The following is a 20,000-nucleotide window of genomic DNA, read 5'->3' as shown; positions in this document are numbered from 1 at the left end:
GCGTATGATAGCACATAATGTGCCTCAAGATTTCTTGAGTTCCGATATGCTTTTCAGCTCACGACATTTCTAATGAGTGATTTTACGGGTCCAACGTTTTGATGTTTGATGTAGCTTCATCGGCTAAAGCATTGATGCATTCATTCATTCATCTTCTACCGCTTATCCGAACTACCTCGGGTCACGGGGAGCCTGTGTCTATCTCAGGCGTCATCGGGCATCAAGGCAGGATACACCCTGGACAGAGTGCCAACCCATCGCAGGGCACACACACTCTCATTCACTCACGCAATCACACACTACGGACAATTTTCTAGAGATGCCAATCAACCTACCATGTCTTTGGACCGGGGGAGGAAACCGGAGTACCCGGAGGAAACCCCCGGGGCACGGGAATCGAACCCCCAACCCTGGATGTGTGAGGCCAACGTGCTCACCACTAAGCCACCGTGCCCCCCATATGCAATACAGAATGTCCGAAATTTAACGGAATGAATTTGGGAATTTTAGTATTTTGCCACTTCAGGTGATGATGCTAGCATTAAAAAGGTCTTTGCGGCGTATCGTTAACGTAGAATGGATTTTGTGGTTTAACATAGCTACAAAATCAAAGCTTTGTCTATTCGATAGTAACCAGCAAGTAAAACGGTTGATGATGAACAAAATCTTGTTTCAAGCTTTTTCATTACAGTATTAAAACAAGATGTTTTTTTTTTTTTGGTTTCTTCTTTTGGGAACATGTTGGATAGAAATGAGTCAGTCGGCGCATGGAGACGCCTCCGTTTCTGTTCAAACGACTCTGTCAGGCACGTGGAAGCTGCTGCACCAGTTAAGACTTGATTCACCAAAAGTGCTGCTTTTACACTGCACCAAAACCTCACAGCATACAAACAAAACACCATTTTTCTCCAACAATCATTACATCCTAATTATTGTAAAAATGTGGGTATTTTTTTTTTTTTTAAAACAAAATAAAAGTGTTTTTCATCTTCTAAAAATCGATCTATCAAACATCCTGCCCATCCCCACATCGATGCTGGCTGGCGCGGTCAGTAGGAGATTCAAAGGAGGTTCAAAGGCTTTCTGCTTTGTACTCTGGATCCATGTGCACTGCGTACAAATTGCTGCAGATGGGCAGAGAGCTCAGAGACTACACAAACACACAGACACAGACACACACACACACACACACCTGTAGTTGCACATTTTCTGTCTCTCTCTGCAATATCACCTAATTAGTGTGGCTAAATTTACTACTCCCTTGGTCCAGTCACTGAACAAACACAATATAAACTGTTGTCACTATTTGTGTGTGTGTGTGTGTGTGTTTTGGTGTATCTTTTTCCTTTCCTGACATTCTCTCTCCCTCTCTTCATCTTTCTCTCTCTGTTTCTCTTCATGTTTTACGATGATAGTGTGAAGTACTTCTCAGATCTACAAGGACTTTGAAAATCTACTTTGTTCTGTATAATGAGAAAAAGAACAATGGCTCTTGAGTAGGACATTTTTATAATCCAAACACACAAACACACACATACGCACATAGAGACAACAGTTTATATTGTGTTTGTTCAGAGACAATCAGTAGTTCGCATGAGAGTGTCTGAACATCTCTATATTCAGGATTTGTGGTACCACAAACAAATTAGATTTTGTAATTATTATTTTTATTTTATTTTCCTGCCCATTTTTATAAACGTACTGTATGAAGGCAGACCAGATAATCAAGCCTCAAGAATGATGGTTTCAACCCACAAAATATTTTCGATTTATAGTATATCCTTTGTTAAGGCATGCTATACATTTCCCATAGTTTATGCAAACGCTTATACACGCTTTTAGGATATTCTTATATTTATGCTGTTTTAGTTATTGTAGCCAAGAGCATGACAATCTGCCCTTAGCCATAAACTGGCTAAAAATTACATTGTTTTCGTTAAAAGTAAATAAATGTGCACAATTAGTATGTTAGTATAAGACACGTGTCTTAAAGTTCTCTCAAGTGGACAAGCTGAAAACAACTGATTAACCAAGATACTCCTTCATAGCTTAATGATGATGAAATCCTAGCGGTATGATGGATGTCATGTCTGTAGCAATGCCCGGGAGGATTAAACGTCATGTTCAGCCTTGGCTTCAGCTGTGTCTGATAAGAAGTATGGACTTTATTTATTTAAATTTATGTAACTAGTGAGTGTGTTAGTTTACAAGTTGCTGGTAAACTGTGGCCATAAAGTGATGCACATTTTCAGCAACAGCAACAATACTCAGATTTAAATAACACTTGATTGGTAATAAGGGGCCCAATGTGTGAAAAGAAAACCTTCCCAACACCATTACACCAACACCACCAGCCTGAGCCATCAGTTTATGTCCATAGTTTCATGCTGTTGCTACCATCTGCAGATTAGAAACTGAGAATAATCAGACCAGGCAACAGTTCCTCCAATCTTCAACTGTCCAGTTTCAGTGATCCTGTAGTGTACATACTGGAGTGCATCCTGATGGTGGTATTGGGTTGCTGTAGATTATCAGTCTCAAAATTGTGCATTCTGAGATGCTTTTCTGTGAGCTAAAGTGAGCTAGCTCAGTAATGTTAGTAATGTAAATGGTAATTTACTATGTAAATGGATAATGTTAGAAAATTTCCTCCTGCAAAGCTAAACATGATATTCAAAAATTTACCAGAGCAAACCAAGCTAGCTATATAATGAAAGAAAATATCCCACAGCAAACCTAGCTAGATAAATAATGTTAGAAAATGTTCCACAACAAATATACCTAGAAAATTTCGGTTAGCTAGCCGATGTCACACAGCAAACCAAGCTAGCTATATAATGAAAGAAAATATCCCACAGCAAACCTAGCTAGATAAATAATGTTAGAAAATGTTCCACAACAAATATACCTAGAAAATTTCGGTTAGCTAGCCGATGTCACACAGCAAACCTAGCTAGCTAGATAATGCCAGAAGATGTCCTACAACAGATTTAGCTAGCTGTATAATATTAGAAAATGTACCACAGAAATGCTAGCTAGATGCTAGAAAATGTCACACAAAAAAGATTGATTTCTAGCAAAATGTTGCTTGTTTATAATAATGTTATAAAATGTCTTGAAAAAACCAACTAGCAGGAGACAACACAGTTATCTAGATAATGTTAGATTGGATATTGGCATCATTCAAATGCTTGTAATTGAGCTTTTCATTAAGTATTATATCTATTCCTTAATATCTAGATAGACGAGCATTTTCATGATGAATCAGATGCCAGAGAGTCACGAACATATGAAAGTGTTAGCAAATTAAGTAAAAATACAGCAACTGGAGAGAGTGATGTGAAATAATGTGCTAGCTTGAGTCATGGTGTTGGCAGGGAGAATTTCAGTGACGTATGTTTAGTGCAGGCGGTTTGGGAAGGAGGTGTGTGTGTGTGTTGGGTAGTTTGATATGTTTAGCTTGAAGTGTTTATGCCTCTCAGGAGGATTCAGCCTGCCTATCTGGGTTAAAATCAGCATACTTTCACCTAAATCGCTTATGACAGATCATACGATGACTCGTGAAGTGACTATCAGCACTACAGCAATTCTTTAGCTTAGGATTTCTGCCATAATATGCAGTGTGGTGCAGTCATAGAGGAATGTCATCACCTTGATCACAATCGCCATCACCGAGGAACAGAGGGTGGTGTAGCATTTTGTCAATTCTGAAGCAGGTCAGTCATGCTGTCATGACTGGACAATATGTGCTACATGTTTATGATGGAGTCTTTTGTTATTGATTTAATTCTACTTGTAAATACTGTATCTATGGTGAGCTTCGCACTTTGCTGGTACATTTTGTATGATTATTTATTGAGCTATAGCTATGCTGTTGCACATTTCCCCACCTGATCTAGCTAGCAAGCTAGCTGTATAAAGCCAGTTGATGATGTAGGACATTTTATACCAGCTAGTTTTAGTGGGGGACATTTCCTTACATTAGCTAGCTAGCTATCTTTGTCTTAAGATATTTTCAAATATTATCCAGCTTTTCTTAAAGTGGCTAGCTTTGTTGATAGATATGTTCTCAATATCCATATAGCTAGCTTTGTGAAGACATTTTCCTTGATTTGCTTCCTATTATCAAAGTATCTAACTCTGTTGTGGGATATTGTACAGGCTGTATCTGCAGCTCGCAGTGTGAAAACTTTCCTAACATGATCTAGCTAGAAATCTGTGTCCTGAGACATTTTCTAACATTATCAAACTAGTTTTATGGGACGTTTTCCAACAATTTGTCATCATCTGGCTAGATTTGCTGTGGAACATTTTATAAAATCAAAGATGCTAGCTTTGCTATGGGACAGTTTTTAACATTATCTAGCTATTATGAACCTTACTTTGTTGTGGAACGTTTCATCACATTATCATCTAGACAGTGTTGTAGGATATTTTTCATATACTGTAATATAGCTAGCTAGCTGCATTTTCAAAGACATTATCTAACATTATCCAGCTATTTTTAAAAGGTTGTAATATTATTCAGCTAGCTTTTTTTGGGACATTTCTTAGCTAGCTAGCTAGCTTTGTTAAAGCATTTTCTAACCCTGCGCTTCGAGCTAACATTCTGTGGTGTGCAGAATTTTTACAAGCATGATCATAACGTTATTGTACAGCGATGTATTATCATACTGATTACCATTTATATATAAATATAGGATTAATAAAAATATTTACGTTTAATATGCAAAATAAAAAAAATCATTAATATATTTTAAATCTTAAAGTTTAAAGATATACAGTAAATTATTAACAGGACTAGGAACCAAGTTGTATTTTGAGTCAAACAAATTAATTCGTTTATTTAGCATGCTGTCATGTGCAGAGCCGCAGAACAAGTAGACATTTGGACATCTGTCATTTTAAGTTTATGGGTCAGTGTCTCTTTTTTGGAACAACAGGGATCTGGGGTCAGCAGGATGTTCACGCTGAGTCTATTCAGAATTTTCTTTTTTCGTGCTCAGAATTCATAGCAGGACTCAACTGTTGCCATCATAAACAGAATTTAAAGTTAGGTAGTTCGGCAAAACACAGAAAGATCTAAAAGTCTAACAGTAACAACGGAACCAATAGAAGTTCTCTTTGGTCTATATACTATTTATACAGCTATTTATATACATATGCATTCTACACTGCCATGCATAAGTATTCACCCCCATTAGTGTGAAACCCCCGGTCTCAGTCTCAGGATTTCACAGCCTTTATACATACTTTATGAAGTCATGTAAAGTCAGCGTTACGGCTACAGATGAAGGAAAGCCTCAGATCATTTCAATAAAAATCGGTTCATGGGCATTAAACAGTTTTGAAGAATTTCAAGGCTGAATCATTCAATCACAGATTAGATCAAAATCGACGATAATTCCTGTCTAAGCACCATTTTCACAGATGAGCCTCCTCATGTGCTGTTGTTGAGCCACTCCGGGGTGTAATTGAGGTCTGAAGAAGGCCGTGTCAGAGTGCTAACGGTTGTGTGTTGATTATGCAGATGTAGCCACAAGCAGCGCACTGGACTTGCATGCTAATGAAATTATAAGAAGGAGAAATTGATCAGTAACCAGTCCAACTGTCTCTCGGGTTTAAGCCTTTTTTCTGCATAGAGAGAAAGAGAAAGAGAGAGAGTGAGGAAGAAATATATAAATAAATCTTCATACGCTCGGTATAACATTCCTGTAGTCTGAAATTCAAGACGTTTTAATATTTAATGTAACGATATATAAAGCATGCAGTTAAACTGTGCAGTTTTATTCTATGATCATTTTTATATATGACGGAGATGCTACATTAAAGATTTAAAGACGAGCGATTCACTTCACCTTAGCGTTACGTTAACTTATAGGGCAATATTCAGGATCAACGATTAAGGTCAGTATGTATCAGTTGATGCACATGCTTATGTTGATTTTCAGAGCTTTTCCTTCAGGTAATAAACGTGTGCAATGCTAGAGTAGAACTGTCTGAGATGGGTCTTTTCAGATCTTTAGAGACCACCACCTTTAAAAACAAGCTTTTACCTCTAAGGCCAATAAACAGGAGGCAATTTTTAGTGATACAAAATTTGCATCCTCAAGAAGAATATGGTGTTTTTTTAATCTTTGCTGTTAAATGTAATATGGTCATTATTTAACCGATTCAAAATAGCACTTGATCCAGCACATTGTACAACTCCGCCTCACATACTGGTCACATAAGGTTATAAAACTACAAGGTCCTACTGATGAGGTGGTAGAAAGGTGGATCAATGGTTACGGCTCTGGGTTACTGTTCAGAAAGCTGTGGATTATGTCCTGTATTGTATATGGCACAAATAAAGGCTTCTTCTTCTGCTAAATCAAAATCATGAATGAATGGGATGTGTAATAATAAAACACTGATTAACATTTAGCCTCTACAGTTTTACCTTAACATCATGTCCATGATGTTGTTTAAGTTGTTCACATTTACATTTGCATTTATTAGCCATATTGGAGTTGCACTATTTTTCAGTAGCTATAGCTATGATGTTTTGCTTATCTACAGTAATGATGTAAAAACTGATGTCTGTAAATTTGATATGATTTCAGCTCTACCCGAAACTTGTTGTGCATGTTAGAGCTTGCTGTGTTTCTGTCTGCGTTTTTTCTGTAATGGTGTGGATTGAGCTTTTGCCTGCTCAGGGCTCCAGAGTTTAGCCCACACAGTCGGACTATTTAAAACCTAATGAGTCCAGTCGATACACATGGCTGCTCACATGGAGCCAGGATCGGCTCATCCAGCTGAACCCACACACCGAAACTGGTGTACCGAGAGCTACCAAGCTCAGATCAGACGCCAGGAACCGAATCAACTCCACTCTAAAATTAGAAGCTAGGTTTCTAGCTCGAAATGTTGGAGACTGGAGATTCAAGACACGGACTCAATACGGATCTCAGACACAGTCAGTGGTGCGATTCATAAGAAATAACTAAAGCCTACAGATAATTTGGACCAAAGATTATTGAGGTTATTATTGTTTATTTTTTTGTCAGCTTGAGCTTTGTACAGTAATGCTGTCCAATCAGATGAGTGATGTATTTAGGAACAATAGAGAGCTAATTATACTGTATAACCGGTGTATTTAGTATTCGTCACACTTTTAACTAGTTAACCATTAGATTCCTAGTATTAGCTAACTTATGATTTTTTTAAAATTATTATTATTTTTTAAAAGGCTTAAATGTTAAACAAACATAAAAGTAAGTGAAAAATCACTTAATCATTTGAGAATTAATACAAGCTACTAACGTTGCAATTTTCAAGCTAATTACATTCGTAGAACTTGGCTGAGAATTTGAGTCGTCCACCATTTTTTTCATGGCGAGGGGTTTTAAAAAAAATGATGTCATTTCCAGTTAGAGAACAAAGTGTGCACCAATGATCCGTGATCTTTGTTGTGCATTGTGGGAATTTTTAACGAGCGAATATTCCAGTAAATAATTTTGGGATTGAGGGAAAGAGAGAAGTTAAAATGGCCGACTCTCTGATCATTGCCCTGAGCTGATTGAGACGCAGATATGCTTTTATATCATTCTTAATTTGTGATACTTTTGTGTCTATGTACTATGTGTGACTGAAAAAATGGGTTTGAACCTGTTTGAACATTAACCCCATTTCCCCCACCCCCATCAACAGTTTGCTCGCAGTTTTCCCGAGGTGTCTACGCGATCTTCGGCTTCTACGATAAGAAGTCTGTGAACACCATCACGTCGTTCTGCGAGACGCTGCACGTGTCCTTCATCACGCCGAGTTTACCCGCCGATGGCTTCAACCAGTTTGTGCTGCAGATGAGGCCCGACATCCGAGGCCCTCTGATTAGCCTGGTTGAGTACTACAAATGGGAGAAGTTTGCGTATCTGTACGACAGTGATAGAGGTACATACACACACACAGACACACACTCACTCTCTCTCACACACAAATGCATTAACGTATCAAATTGCTTGTCCTATTTATTTGTAGCACTTCATTCCTCACTCCTCAGAGACACTTACCACGGTCAGAAGTGCTTATAGAGTACAGAATGTGATACCATTTAGTCTCTCTCTGTCTCTTGAGTTCTCTCTCTCTCTCTCTCTCTCTCTCTCTCTCACTCTTTCTCTCTCTTTCTCTCTCTCTCTCTCTCTCTCTCTCTCTCTCACACACACACACACTCACATAAAACACACACTTTCTCTTTAGATGTCATCCTTACTAAATCATATTCATTGTTGCCATAGAAAATTTAAAAGCTGGGCCAATCAGCGCTGCGTGATGGTCCTCGAGGTCACGACGGCACTGTAATGGATGACTAATAATGAATCTGTTACTAATGTAATAATGTTCTGTGTCATTACGCTGTGTAATTATGAGTGGTGTGTATAAAACAGTCATTACAGGGTCTGTTAGCGTTAGTCATTCCTTCCAATGAGGTCCGACGTAAAATATGATAAGCTTAGCCTATTTTTTTTTTAATGTTGGTGCAGCGTATTGTTATTGTCTTCTAACAATCGACTTGATAAAACTTCTTGAACAGAAGGAAACCTACCATAAAACTAAGAAAATATACATGTAAAACTCACAGCTAGGCAGGAAAAAAATACAACCTTCTTGACGATCAGCCGCTGATGTTTACTAACAACAGCGTCTGATCGTCAAGAATTTGTTAGCTACATTGGTTACTAGCTTGCTAACGTTATAAAGAACAATTTCTACAGTAGTTGCTTAAGAGCAGGATCGTTTATGTGTTTGTGTTCCACGACACTATTTCAAAGGGAAATTGAGCTGAATAATTATATTTCGTGACATCCTTGATTTGATTAACGATAAGTTGTTTATTATTCATTACGAAATTAGGATAGAAAAATTTTTTTTTATAAAAGATAACTATAAAAAGTTATTATTATTACTTCGTTTTAAATACTTATTGTATATTTTATTTGTTTATAGTTTTGCGGAATGACGTTTGTATAACTCAACACCTAGAGGATTACGCTGGAGGGCGGTGTGTATTTTGAATCCTTGAATCCTATTGGCTATTACATCCCATTCTCAAGAGAAAAATGTCAGTGTCCACACTCAAATGTCAACCCTCAAGCCATTCCATGAGGATTAATATCACAGTAAAATGCTGCAATATCCTTATGTAACTTCTTATCTTACACCAAGCACAAGGATGTGTCATACGTTCACCGCCTTACCGCTTTTCCATTTTTAATCTGTTCCTCTGCTCACAAACTGAAGCGCACCTGACTCAAGCTGGTAATTAGCGAGTGACCTAAATTACAAGCAAATGCTATAAACGTGTCCTGAATCCTGGTGTTTCATAGAAGAGCTTTTATTAGAAAAAAAAACTGGTAGCAGTCGTCGAGCAAATTTAAAGGTGCAGTTTGTCATTTGTGTGGGCGATATGACCAAAAAAAATCATGTCTCCCGAAGGCATTTCTATGACACATGATATTATAGGATTGTTCGCAGCACAAGTTATTGATTATTTTCTTGGTTTGTGTTTTTTTTTTCCCCCACCGGAGATATAAGAATCTACACACCTAAAGTGCAGTTAAAACTTAAATCATCTTCTTTAAGTACCTTACAGCTGTCTGGGGATTTGGACTCAAACTCAACATCCTGATAATGAACACAGCTACAGTACAGCGATGCAAACGATTCTAAAGGCCAGGGTGCTGAATCTGTGCTTCCACTTGGAGGAATAAATCTTTCCCATGAGAGACCTAGATATGTAATCATCCGTGGTCTTTTATCCGGAAAAAAGAGAGACAGAAAGAGAAGGAGAAATTGTGCAGGGAGTTGAAGGAGGGGGCCGAAGGAAGAAACTAGAAAGAGATGAAATCGAGTGGGCAAAGGAGCGGATTCGGATGAACGACGGCGCGAGATCAAGAGGAGAAAAATGACAAATGAAAAACTGAGAGAGTGAGCAAGCGAGGGTGGCGAATCCTCCTCGGGGTGGTTTCTAGCTCAGCTCTATATTTCACTGATTTCAAATTCAAATTTATTTGAATTGTGCTTTAAACGATTGACATTGTCTCAAAGCAGCTTTGCAGAACATAAACAGAAAACAAAAGGTTAATATAAAGATTAATATAATACAAATTCAAGATTAATATTAGATCTATTTAAATGTGTTTGTGGCTTAGTGGTTAGCACGTTCGCCTCACACCTCCAGGGTCGGGGTTCGATTCCCGCCTCCACCTTGTGTGTGTGGAGTTTGCATGTTCTCCCCGTGCCTCGGGGGTTTCCTCCGGGTACTCCCCCGGTCCAAAGACATGCATGGTAGGTTGATTGGCATCTCTGGAAAATTGTCCCTAGTGCGTGAGTGAATGAGAGTGTGTGTGCCCTGCAATGGGTTGGCACTCCGTCCAGGGTGTATCCTGCCTTGATGCCCGATGACGCCTGAGATAGGCACAGGCTCCCCGTGACCCGAGGTAGTTCGGATAAGCGTTAGAAAATGAGTGAGAGTGAGTAAATGTGTTTGTATTTATGCCCAATGAGCAAGTCTGAGGTGACTCAGGGGACAGTGGGGAGGAAAAACTTCCTTAGATGGTAAAGGAAGAAACCTTGAGAGGAACCAGACTCAAAGGGGAACCTCATCTTTATTTGTGTGAAAATATATAGTCTGACAGTCTGTCCTCAAAGACCACATGGAGTTGGCGTCTCCTCTTAGCGTGTCAGAATACTTCATGAAGCACAGTCCAACTGGAGCTGGTAAATCTCTAGATGCTTCGGGATCCTAACATGGTTGGCCTCATCTCAGTGAAGGTCCAAAATCTTCATGGCACGGAAGACAATCTGAGCTGGTACAATTTCTAAATGCCTCGGGATGGGTAGAAAGAGAGAAGCAGTGGAGAGGAATTCTGAGGTCAGAAGAAGCTCGTCGCTGCTAATTTAGAAACTCTGTGCTTTCGAGTGACACCGGCTCCAGGCTACATTTGAACAAAGACGAGGCCTAATTGAGACGAAATTTAAATTAAGCAGCCAAACGACGGATTCTGTAATTAAGACCGAAAGCTAAACGACGATCGTTGCCTCAGCGTCGAATATTTGCGTCGACGGAGTTGTTAGGAGTCAGAAAACACCAGAAGATTAAAAATTAACATAAACTTAGGTCAAGAAAGATTCACAATTACATTAGATTTTTGTTTTTGCGAAAGTTGTGCGAAAGTTTTTCTTTATTATTATTATTATTATTATTATTATTATTATTATTATTATTATTATTATTATTATTATTTTACAGAGTAACCAGGGCTAGAAACCATTTGCTAAAGCTAATCTCTTTGAGTCTAGTTAGCATGGTAATCACTCATACCAAAGAAACTAGCTAATTGCTAATAGGTACAAAGTTAACACAGAAGCAGACAGACTCCAGTGATGGACTCATCTGTTAAAAGTTACGTGTTAGGAATTGAAATATTAATTGAATCCTTGAAGGCTCGCGTTATTAGTCAGATGTTAAAGCTGCTATAAATTAATATTTTATAAAGAAATGTCTGAAGTAGAAAGTAATTTTCCTTTTGAAATATAGGACATAAAAATGAAGTGTTTCCGATCGCTTCATTCAGAAAACGTTCCCTGAATTATTACGGTCTGAAATCACAGCCTGAAGATTATCCTATGCACGTGTGAAATCCCATAGTGCTCTAGTTGGTACAAAATACCCATAAGGCTTTGTGCCATTTATAACAAACCATAAATGCTACTTCTTGCTAAGCCAACTTTTTGTATTGATGTTAAGCTGTGTGATTGTAGAGATTCCCCCAAAGCACCATGCTCATTTCTACAGACATGCCTGTCTGTCATTAGGGTTAAATGTCTGTTCTGTGGTTATGGAGTTCTCACTTTCCTTCTACAGGCTTATCCACCCTACAGGCCATTCTGGACACGGCAGCTGAGAAGAAATGGCAGGTGACGGCTATAAACGTGGGCAACCTGAAGGACGAGAGGAAAGACGAGGCCTACCGCTCGGTTTTTCAGGACCTGGATAATAAAAAGGAGAGGAGAGTGATCCTGGACTGTGAGCAGGACAAGGTCAAAGACATCATGGAGCAGGTGAAAATTAGTGCTGGATTGTACATCGTGACCCCAAAAAACAGCTATTGTTATAACTGGTGCAGTAAAGCTAGTGTTCTAAAAATACTCTTCTCACACCCTCCCTTTAATTTTGGGTTTCCCTTGGCACTGACTTGGTAAAGCTTTAATTTAGTCTGTAGAATGTTTCTAACCTACGCCACACACCCACGAATCTCAGGGCATGAGCAACTTATTCCTTTTACTGTTGGCAGAGCTTTGCAAATCAGCATGCACATTTTTTTAAAAATGATTTACGCTGTCAAGTTTTGACTTGTGCGACATTTATTTATAGCAAGAATATACTTATAGTAGTGTATTACATCCCACTTTTATATCTCCTTTGTTTGAATATTGTATTTTGCTTGTTTTTTTTTCCCCAGGTCATCACGATTGGTCGTCATGTAAAAGGATATCATTACATCATCGCTAATTTTGTGAGTATACACACACACACACACACACACACACACACACACATTGGATCAGGATAACAATATCTGATACTACTGAGCTTAAGGGACATATGACTGGTGGGTGGGAATTAAGAAGTGACAAATGCAGCCTTTGGGAGTCAAATGCAGCCTTTTTTGTGTGTAACCATGTAAACCATATCCGAAAGTCTGTTTGAGATACTTAACAACTCAGTATGGTTTGAGGCAAATATGTGATGAGTTACATTTAAATCCATGTCAATAAAATTGTAGATGTACCTGTAATTTTGCCGCACCTGTTAGCTTCTGTTTGCATGTGTCCAGGGCTTTTTGGATGGAGACCTATCCAAAATTCAGTATGGAGGTGCGAACGTGTCCGGCTTTCAGATTGTGGATTTTGACGACCCTCTGGTCGCCAAGTTTGACCAGCGCTGGGAAGCTCTGGAGGAGAAAGAGTACCCGGGGGCAGACAGCAAGATTCGAGTGAGTGTGTGTCTTTCGTGCAATGTTGCACATTTTTCCAGATCACAGAGCAGCTGTGAATGACATAGTTACAGATGTCAGCATCCGTGTGTTTTGATGTGTGTTTTCTGTCTGTAGTACACCTCTGCTCTGACGTATGACGCGGTTCAAGTCATGACCGAAGCATTCCGCTTCCTGCACAAGCAAAGGATCGACATCAGTCGTCGTGGGAACAATGGGGACTGCCTGGCCAATCCGGCTGTACCATGGGCACAGGGAGTGGAAATAGAACGTGCTCTCAAACAGGTTTATATCCTCATCAGAATCACTGACTGAAAAAAAAAAACGTCTAAGGATGTTGCTAGTAGTCTGTATTAAAGGGGGTTGTAAATAAAAAAGAAGTACTACTGTAATAATCTCATTCATTCATTCATCTTCTACCGCTTATCCGAACTACCTCGGGTCACGGGGAGCCTGTGCCTATCTCAGGCGTCATTGGGCATCAAGGCAGGATACACCCTGGACGGAGTGCCAACCCATCACAGGGCACACACACACTCTCATTCACTCACGCAATCACACACTAGGGACAATTTTCCAGAGATGCCAATCAACCTATCATGCATGTCTTTGGACCGGGGGAGGAAACCGGAGTACCCGGAGGAAACCCCCGAGACACGGGGAGAACATGCAAACTCCACACACACAAGGCGGAGGCGGGAATCGAACCCCGACCCTGGAGGTGTGAGGCGAACGTGCTAACCACTAAGCCACCGTGCCCCCCGTAATAATCTCATGATTTCAAAATTTGTTTTCACAAAAACAAAACAAAAAGGTTTTCATGATTCCTTGCAGTGGATATGGCGAGCTTGTTTATTTAAAGCTTTTTACAATTTTCCAGCCCAGAAATGAACTCTCAGCTCTGTTTCTCTTTCTTAAAAATATACGATAGAATAAACTCACATATATAGCAACATATTGATAAAACTAAGGGAGTGTGTTTAGTTGCAGGGAAAAAAGTTTTTATTGTGTTTTATAAATATCACAAACCGGCCCTTTAAGGTGCTGAGGTTCTAAATAAAATATGCAACCAAAGTTCTTAAAAATCCGTAGCATCTGTCTTGTCTACATCCTTAAAAGGACGTGTTAGAATCTTTCACAGTGGCTGCAATCCAGACACACCATTAACACCTGGCAAAGATGGCTTTATTTCACAATGTTTGAAACCTCTTGAATATATGAGCTTAAGTTTTTGTGTGTTTAGGTGCGAGTGGACGGACTGACGGGAAACATCCAGTTCGACCAATACGGCAAGAGAGTGAACTTCTCAGTCAACATCATGGAGCTGAAGAACAGCGGGCCGGTGAAGGTACATTACATCAGGGACAAATCCGGTACACTGTTGCCATGTTTATGTAGGATCCTTATAGACATTTGTATATCTTCACATACATCTTTTTAAAGAACCAATCAGATTCGAGAATTTAGCTACACCCTCAGGTATTTATCCTACACTCCAGACAAGACAAGAATAGGTGCTCTAAAAAAGATCACAGGATCGAGCAAACAGGTCCTGAGTCTGCGAGTCGCACATAAAACTGCGCTATAAGCACATTATAAAAAGCAAAAAAAATAGATCCTTGCTTCGCCGCCACATGGACAGATAGTCACACTCAGTTGCCGAACTAATTAAAAACTTTATTTCTGCCTGAGGTGGAGGTGTTGGGCAAAACAAGACGCCTACATGACTGGGTGTTTAGGGAAAAGTGCCGCTTCAGCTCAACAGACCAAGAAATATCCTTTTTTGCTTCAGGTTGTGTTAGGAATGGAAATGGAATTGATTCTCCTTGTACAGGATAACAATTTCTAAACAGCGCATATGTTATGTACAAGTTAGCTACTTATACCAGGATTATTCTTTACAGTACACTGTAAAGGAATTGCACTAGAAATTAGTCAAATAAAAAATTAATCTAAAAAAGTGATAAATAAGTAAATACATGGATACAAAGTATGATATGTTGGCAAGATTTCTGTGCAATAAGAGGAATAAAACACATTCGGACATGCCTGGAGATTCATTCATTCATTCATCTTCTACCGCTTATCCGAACTACCTCGGGTCATGTGGAGCCTGTGCCTATCTCAGGCGTCATCGGGCATCAAGGCAGGATACACCCTGGACGGAGTGCCAACCCATCACAGGGCACACACACACACACACACACACACTCTCATTCACTCATGCAATCACACACTACGGACAATTTTCCAGAGATGCCAATCAACCTACCATGCATGTCTTTGGACCGGGGGAGGAAACCGGAGTACCCGGAGGAAACCCCCGAGGCACGGGGAGAACATGCAAACGCCACACTCACAAGGCGGAGGCGGGAATCGAACCCCCGACCCTGGAGGTGTGAGACGAACGTGCTAACCACTAAGCCACCATGCCCCCCCCGGAGCTTCATCAAATTATAAAAACCTTGAGGTGGTAACATTTTTGGTATAAAGTGACCTATAATACATTTTGATCCAGTATTATCCATCTTTCCACCGACAGATCGGCTACTGGAAAGAGGTAGACAAAATGGTGGTCACCAAATCTGACCTCTTCCCCAACGACACGTTCGGGATGGAGAACAAGACCGTTATCGTGACAACCATCTTGGTAAGACCACCGCAAATCTTCACGTGAGCAGCTCTTTGATATTTTGCTTTGACATTTCTGAACTTGTTCCACATGGATTTTGCTTTGCAGGAGGCACCGTATGTGATGTTAAAGAAGAACGCAGAGTTGTTTACAGATAACGATCGTTACGAGGGATACTGCGTGGACCTGGCGGCTGAGATCGCCAATCACTGTCGGTTTAAGTATCAACTGAAGATCGTGGGAGATGGGAAGTATGGCGCTAGAGACGCAGACACAAAGATCTGGAACGGCATGGTGGGAGAACTGGTGTATGGGGTGAGAGTTTGTTTTTAATGTAAATATGTGATTTATACTAAATAATTGGATGTTCATTAGACTTCTTCAGGTAAAAATACACAATAAGGACACCAAATATTTGCTTGTACTGTATGTACCTCTTTTCTGTCAAAGTAGACTTCCATTCATTGTTAGCTACATTAGACTCTCAGCCATGTTTAGTCATTTAAACTCAGGCATTTTGACCTGTTCTTTGTCTCGAGTCAGAAAGCGGACATAGCCATAGCGCCTTTGACGATCACGCTAGTCCGTGAAGAAGTGATCGACTTCTCCAAGCCCTTCATGAGCCTGGGAATCTCCATCATGATCAAGAAGCCACAGAAGTCCAAGCCAGGCGTTTTCTCTTTCCTGGACCCGCTGGCCTATGAGATCTGGATGTGTATCGTGTTCGCCTACATCGGCGTCAGTGTCGTGCTCTTCCTTGTTAGCCGCTTCAGCCCATACGAGTGGCACACCGAGGAGTTTGAGGATGGCCAGCTCGGGCCCAGCGAGTCCAATAATGAATTTGGGATCTTTAATAGTCTGTGGTTTTCTCTGGGCGCTTTTATGCAGCAGGGATGCGATATTTCGCCAAGGTTGGTGAGCGTGTCGATGCTAGCCAGTGCGCTAGCCAGTGCACGCGGCATGGTTTTGTTTGGACACAGCCTTGTGTGTTGGCGGTTCGCCCTGGTGTAGCCGTGGTGGTAATGTTTTCACGCTCCTGCTGCTCCTGGTTTCAGTTTTTACTCAGTCTGGCTTGAAACGTAAGCAAGGTCTGTAGTGGGAGCTAATGCAGGAGTAGAAACCTTTGATTGATGGTTTGGGGTTTTAAAACTTCAATCTGAGATTTCTTGCGTGAATATATTTCCACCTCGTGGCAGACCGCAAGGCGCAGAAGGTTGCTGGTTGATGCCCTCTTGGAGTGGTACCGTGTTTCGGCTGCATATTCCCCATTTGCTTCTATAAACTTAGCATTATTGATAATAATATTGTCATTATGAGATGACTTTATTTTTCTTGTAATTCTAAGTGAAATATATAAAAATAGCAAATAACAATAACAAAACAATAAACAGTAGAATTATTTAAAATAATAATATAATGTAATACATTTAAAATAATAATAGGAAAATAATCTTTTTTCGATTCACTAACATTTGTTTGATTGTTATGGTTAGATATGTTATTGTACAAGTTTATCAACTATGGAGTAAAGTGTAAATCCAGCTCTCTATAGAAGAAACTGACAGCCAATCAGAAATGAGTGTGTTAATTGCTTTCTAAATATTAGCCAACTGCATTTCCCACAGTGGTTTTGAGTGAATGTGCAGTCAGTGTGATGCCAGGATGTGTGTGTGTGTGTGTGATGTTTTTTCTGCATGTAGGTCACTGTCTGGGCGTATAGTTGGTGGTGTGTGGTGGTTCTTCACCCTCATCATCATCTCATCTTACACGGCCAACCTGGCTGCTTTCCTCACTGTGGAGAGGATGGTGTCCCCCATCGAGAGTGCAGAGGATCTCGCCAAGCAGACTGAAATCGCCTACGGAACCCTCGATGCCGGTTCAACCAAAGAATTCTTCAAGGTGAGACACAGAGATGGAGAATATCCAGGTCAGATGATATTTTGTTATCCAGGTCAGATGATTTTTAATATTGTTATCCAGGTCAGATGATTTATGTCGTTTTCTCGAGTTTCATTTATAAAACCACTTATTTGGTCATTTTTTAAGAAAATCATTTCATTGATATAAATACAAAAACATTTGATATAGATTATTGCGTTACACCAAAGACTGATAAATTAGCTTGTACAGGTGTTATATTGTGTATACGGCCTGGATCCTGTTCTTTTCTCACTCTCTTTCTAATGAAAACACTCTTCTTGTTATGCACTGGTGCTTTTTAGAGATCAAAGATCGCCCTGTTTGAGAAGATGTGGCAGTACATGAAAAGCGCAGAGCCCTCTGTCTTTGTGAAGAACACGGTGGAAGGCGTGCTACGCGTTCGCAAGTCCAAGGGCAAATACGCCTACCTTTTGGAATCCACCATGAACGAGTACATCGAACAGCGCAAGCCGTGTGACACCATGAAGGTCGGAGGCAATCTCGACTCCAAGGGCTACGGCATCGCCACGCCCAAAGGATCTGCTTTAAGGTGGGTGGAGTAGTATAACAATATGGCCCATGTTGTTATAGTATCCCACCTACCCTGATGTAGGTCGGACCCAGGAGGTAAACTAGGCCAAACGTAGGGAAGGTAACCTAGGCAACCAGGAACAGTGTATCCTAGGTAACTTCAGGGAGGTGGTTAGGGATAAGAATTAAGTAGCACTTTAGGTAACCTAGGCAACCACCAGATGAGAGACCGCAGAATATGCAGGATTAATGGTTGCCATAGTAACAACTTAGGACTAAGTAAAATAGGCAACTCCATCTCACTGTGCTGTAATGCAGGATTAATGGTTACCAAGGAAACAGCTTAGGAGATGGTAACCTAGGCAACTGTATTCAATGCGAGTATGTGAAGTTACAGAGATCTTTCTTAGCAACCAGGGAGACCAGGATGTAACCATGGCAACAAGCAAGATTCTGAAGTATCCAAGAATCAGAAAGCTCCAGGTTTTTTTAGGCATGTCAAATTTAAGTTTAGTAAGTCAGTTTGTTTGCGTTTTAAACTAGCAACATGGTTAGAATATGTGTGGTCTAATATTTTCCAGACTATTAGACACTTTTTTAAAGCGCCATGGACGTTATAATACTAAAACATTTCTCTACTCATTTATAACCCTGATTAGAGCAGCACAGTACATCCCTTTTGCTTTATTGCACCCTGTAAACATTCAGACTCATCTCAGATGTTAAGTTTCTGTGTTTAGATTTATTGATCGTACTTTTCTCATTTTCTTCTAAATTTCAATTCCATACGTTTTAAATTCCATTGAAATACTAATGAGTTCTTTTTAAGTGAGCAACAATAAAAATAATTGCTATTTGACAGATATAGGTCGCCGAATCGTCTGATTTGTATATGCTGTGGAGCACCAGAAAGATAGAATTACAACTAGTGGCCAAAAATGTGAACTACAACAAGTGCATTTGGGGCAGGAATCACACTGTCCCGTGCTTGCTTCTTGACCATGCAAGACTATCCTCTTATAATATCCTTTAAATCTCTCAACTAGTTTATATTAAAATTTCACTTGATAGTAACGTACAGCATAAGTGAATCTTGCTCCACCAAAATCTTTTAAAGAACAGGCCAGAGCACTCAATGGTGAGGATTTCCTAAATGGACAGGATTTAAAGGGGTGCACCTTGTATTCAAGTGCATCTTATAGTCTGGAAAATATAGTACATAAAAAATGTCTAGATGAAGTAAAATACTGCAGAAGTGCTAGAAAGACAGGAAGTCATGTTTTAACTTGTTGTGCTAATATTCAACTGGCTTTCAACGAGGCAAATGACAGCAAACAGCTCTGATTAATTTATCATTCTGTTACCAAATTGATATTCTGTCTGAAAGGGCCTTGTCTCTAACTAAAGTTCATGTTTGCAAATGACAGAGGAATCAATGCGATTGAACTAATGATGTATCATCCAGTACCTGAACCAGTGCTGTACATTTGCCAGTGAAATTTGCCTCGCTGAGCTTTTGTCTGTCCACACTGACTGAATGAGTGTTTCCTGCAACCTGATTGTGTCATGACAACCCTAATGTCCCACTTTCCAATCAGTAAATGTTCGATGCATGTGATTTGGTGCACCAGTTTTCTGAACGGTTATGAGCACTACTGAATGTCTAATATATTACGTTTCAGAGGCCGCGTAGTAATGTGACTTGCGAATGCAAAGTGATGATGCACTGTTTGAACTACGCATGCGATTCTCCCTGATACCTCTAACCTAAAGTAATTTTGTCTGCTTTTCCAGTTAAAATGGTCTCCCATTTACGTTCAAGCCCGTGCATACAGAATGAACTGACGTATTTTGTGATTGACGCTAGTGCTTAGCCTCCT

The 20,000-nt window shown here is 39.9% G+C and overlaps 1 protein-coding gene across 3 annotated transcripts in view; it reads left to right on the top strand.

Annotated features, from left to right (window-relative positions):
* The window catches only part of gria2a (glutamate receptor, ionotropic, AMPA 2a), a 37,221-nt gene that overhangs the window by 5,713 nt on the left and 11,508 nt on the right, over nt 1-20,000 (top strand). For all 3 annotated transcript variants that reach the window (XM_060864598.1, XM_060864596.1, XM_060864597.1), the window contains exons 3-13: nt 7,693-7,932; nt 11,906-12,102; nt 12,504-12,557; nt 12,879-13,037; nt 13,155-13,322; nt 14,281-14,385; nt 15,580-15,687; nt 15,778-15,984; nt 16,213-16,580; nt 17,370-17,568; nt 17,892-18,139. In XM_060864598.1, coding sequence (XP_060720581.1) covers nt 7,693-7,932; nt 11,906-12,102; nt 12,504-12,557; nt 12,879-13,037; nt 13,155-13,322; nt 14,281-14,385; nt 15,580-15,687; nt 15,778-15,984; nt 16,213-16,580; nt 17,370-17,568; nt 17,892-18,139 — 2,053 coding nt within the window. The remainder of the gene's footprint in view (nt 1-7,692; nt 7,933-11,905; nt 12,103-12,503; nt 12,558-12,878; nt 13,038-13,154; nt 13,323-14,280; nt 14,386-15,579; nt 15,688-15,777; nt 15,985-16,212; nt 16,581-17,369; nt 17,569-17,891; nt 18,140-20,000) is intronic.

Source organism: Tachysurus vachellii, chromosome 2 (assembly GCF_030014155.1).
Source record: "Tachysurus vachellii isolate PV-2020 chromosome 2, HZAU_Pvac_v1, whole genome shotgun sequence".
NCBI lineage: Eukaryota > Metazoa > Chordata > Actinopteri > Siluriformes > Bagridae > Tachysurus > Tachysurus vachellii.
The sequence above is the reverse complement of the archived record's forward strand: the minus strand, read 5'-3'. Positions and strand labels throughout refer to the sequence as shown.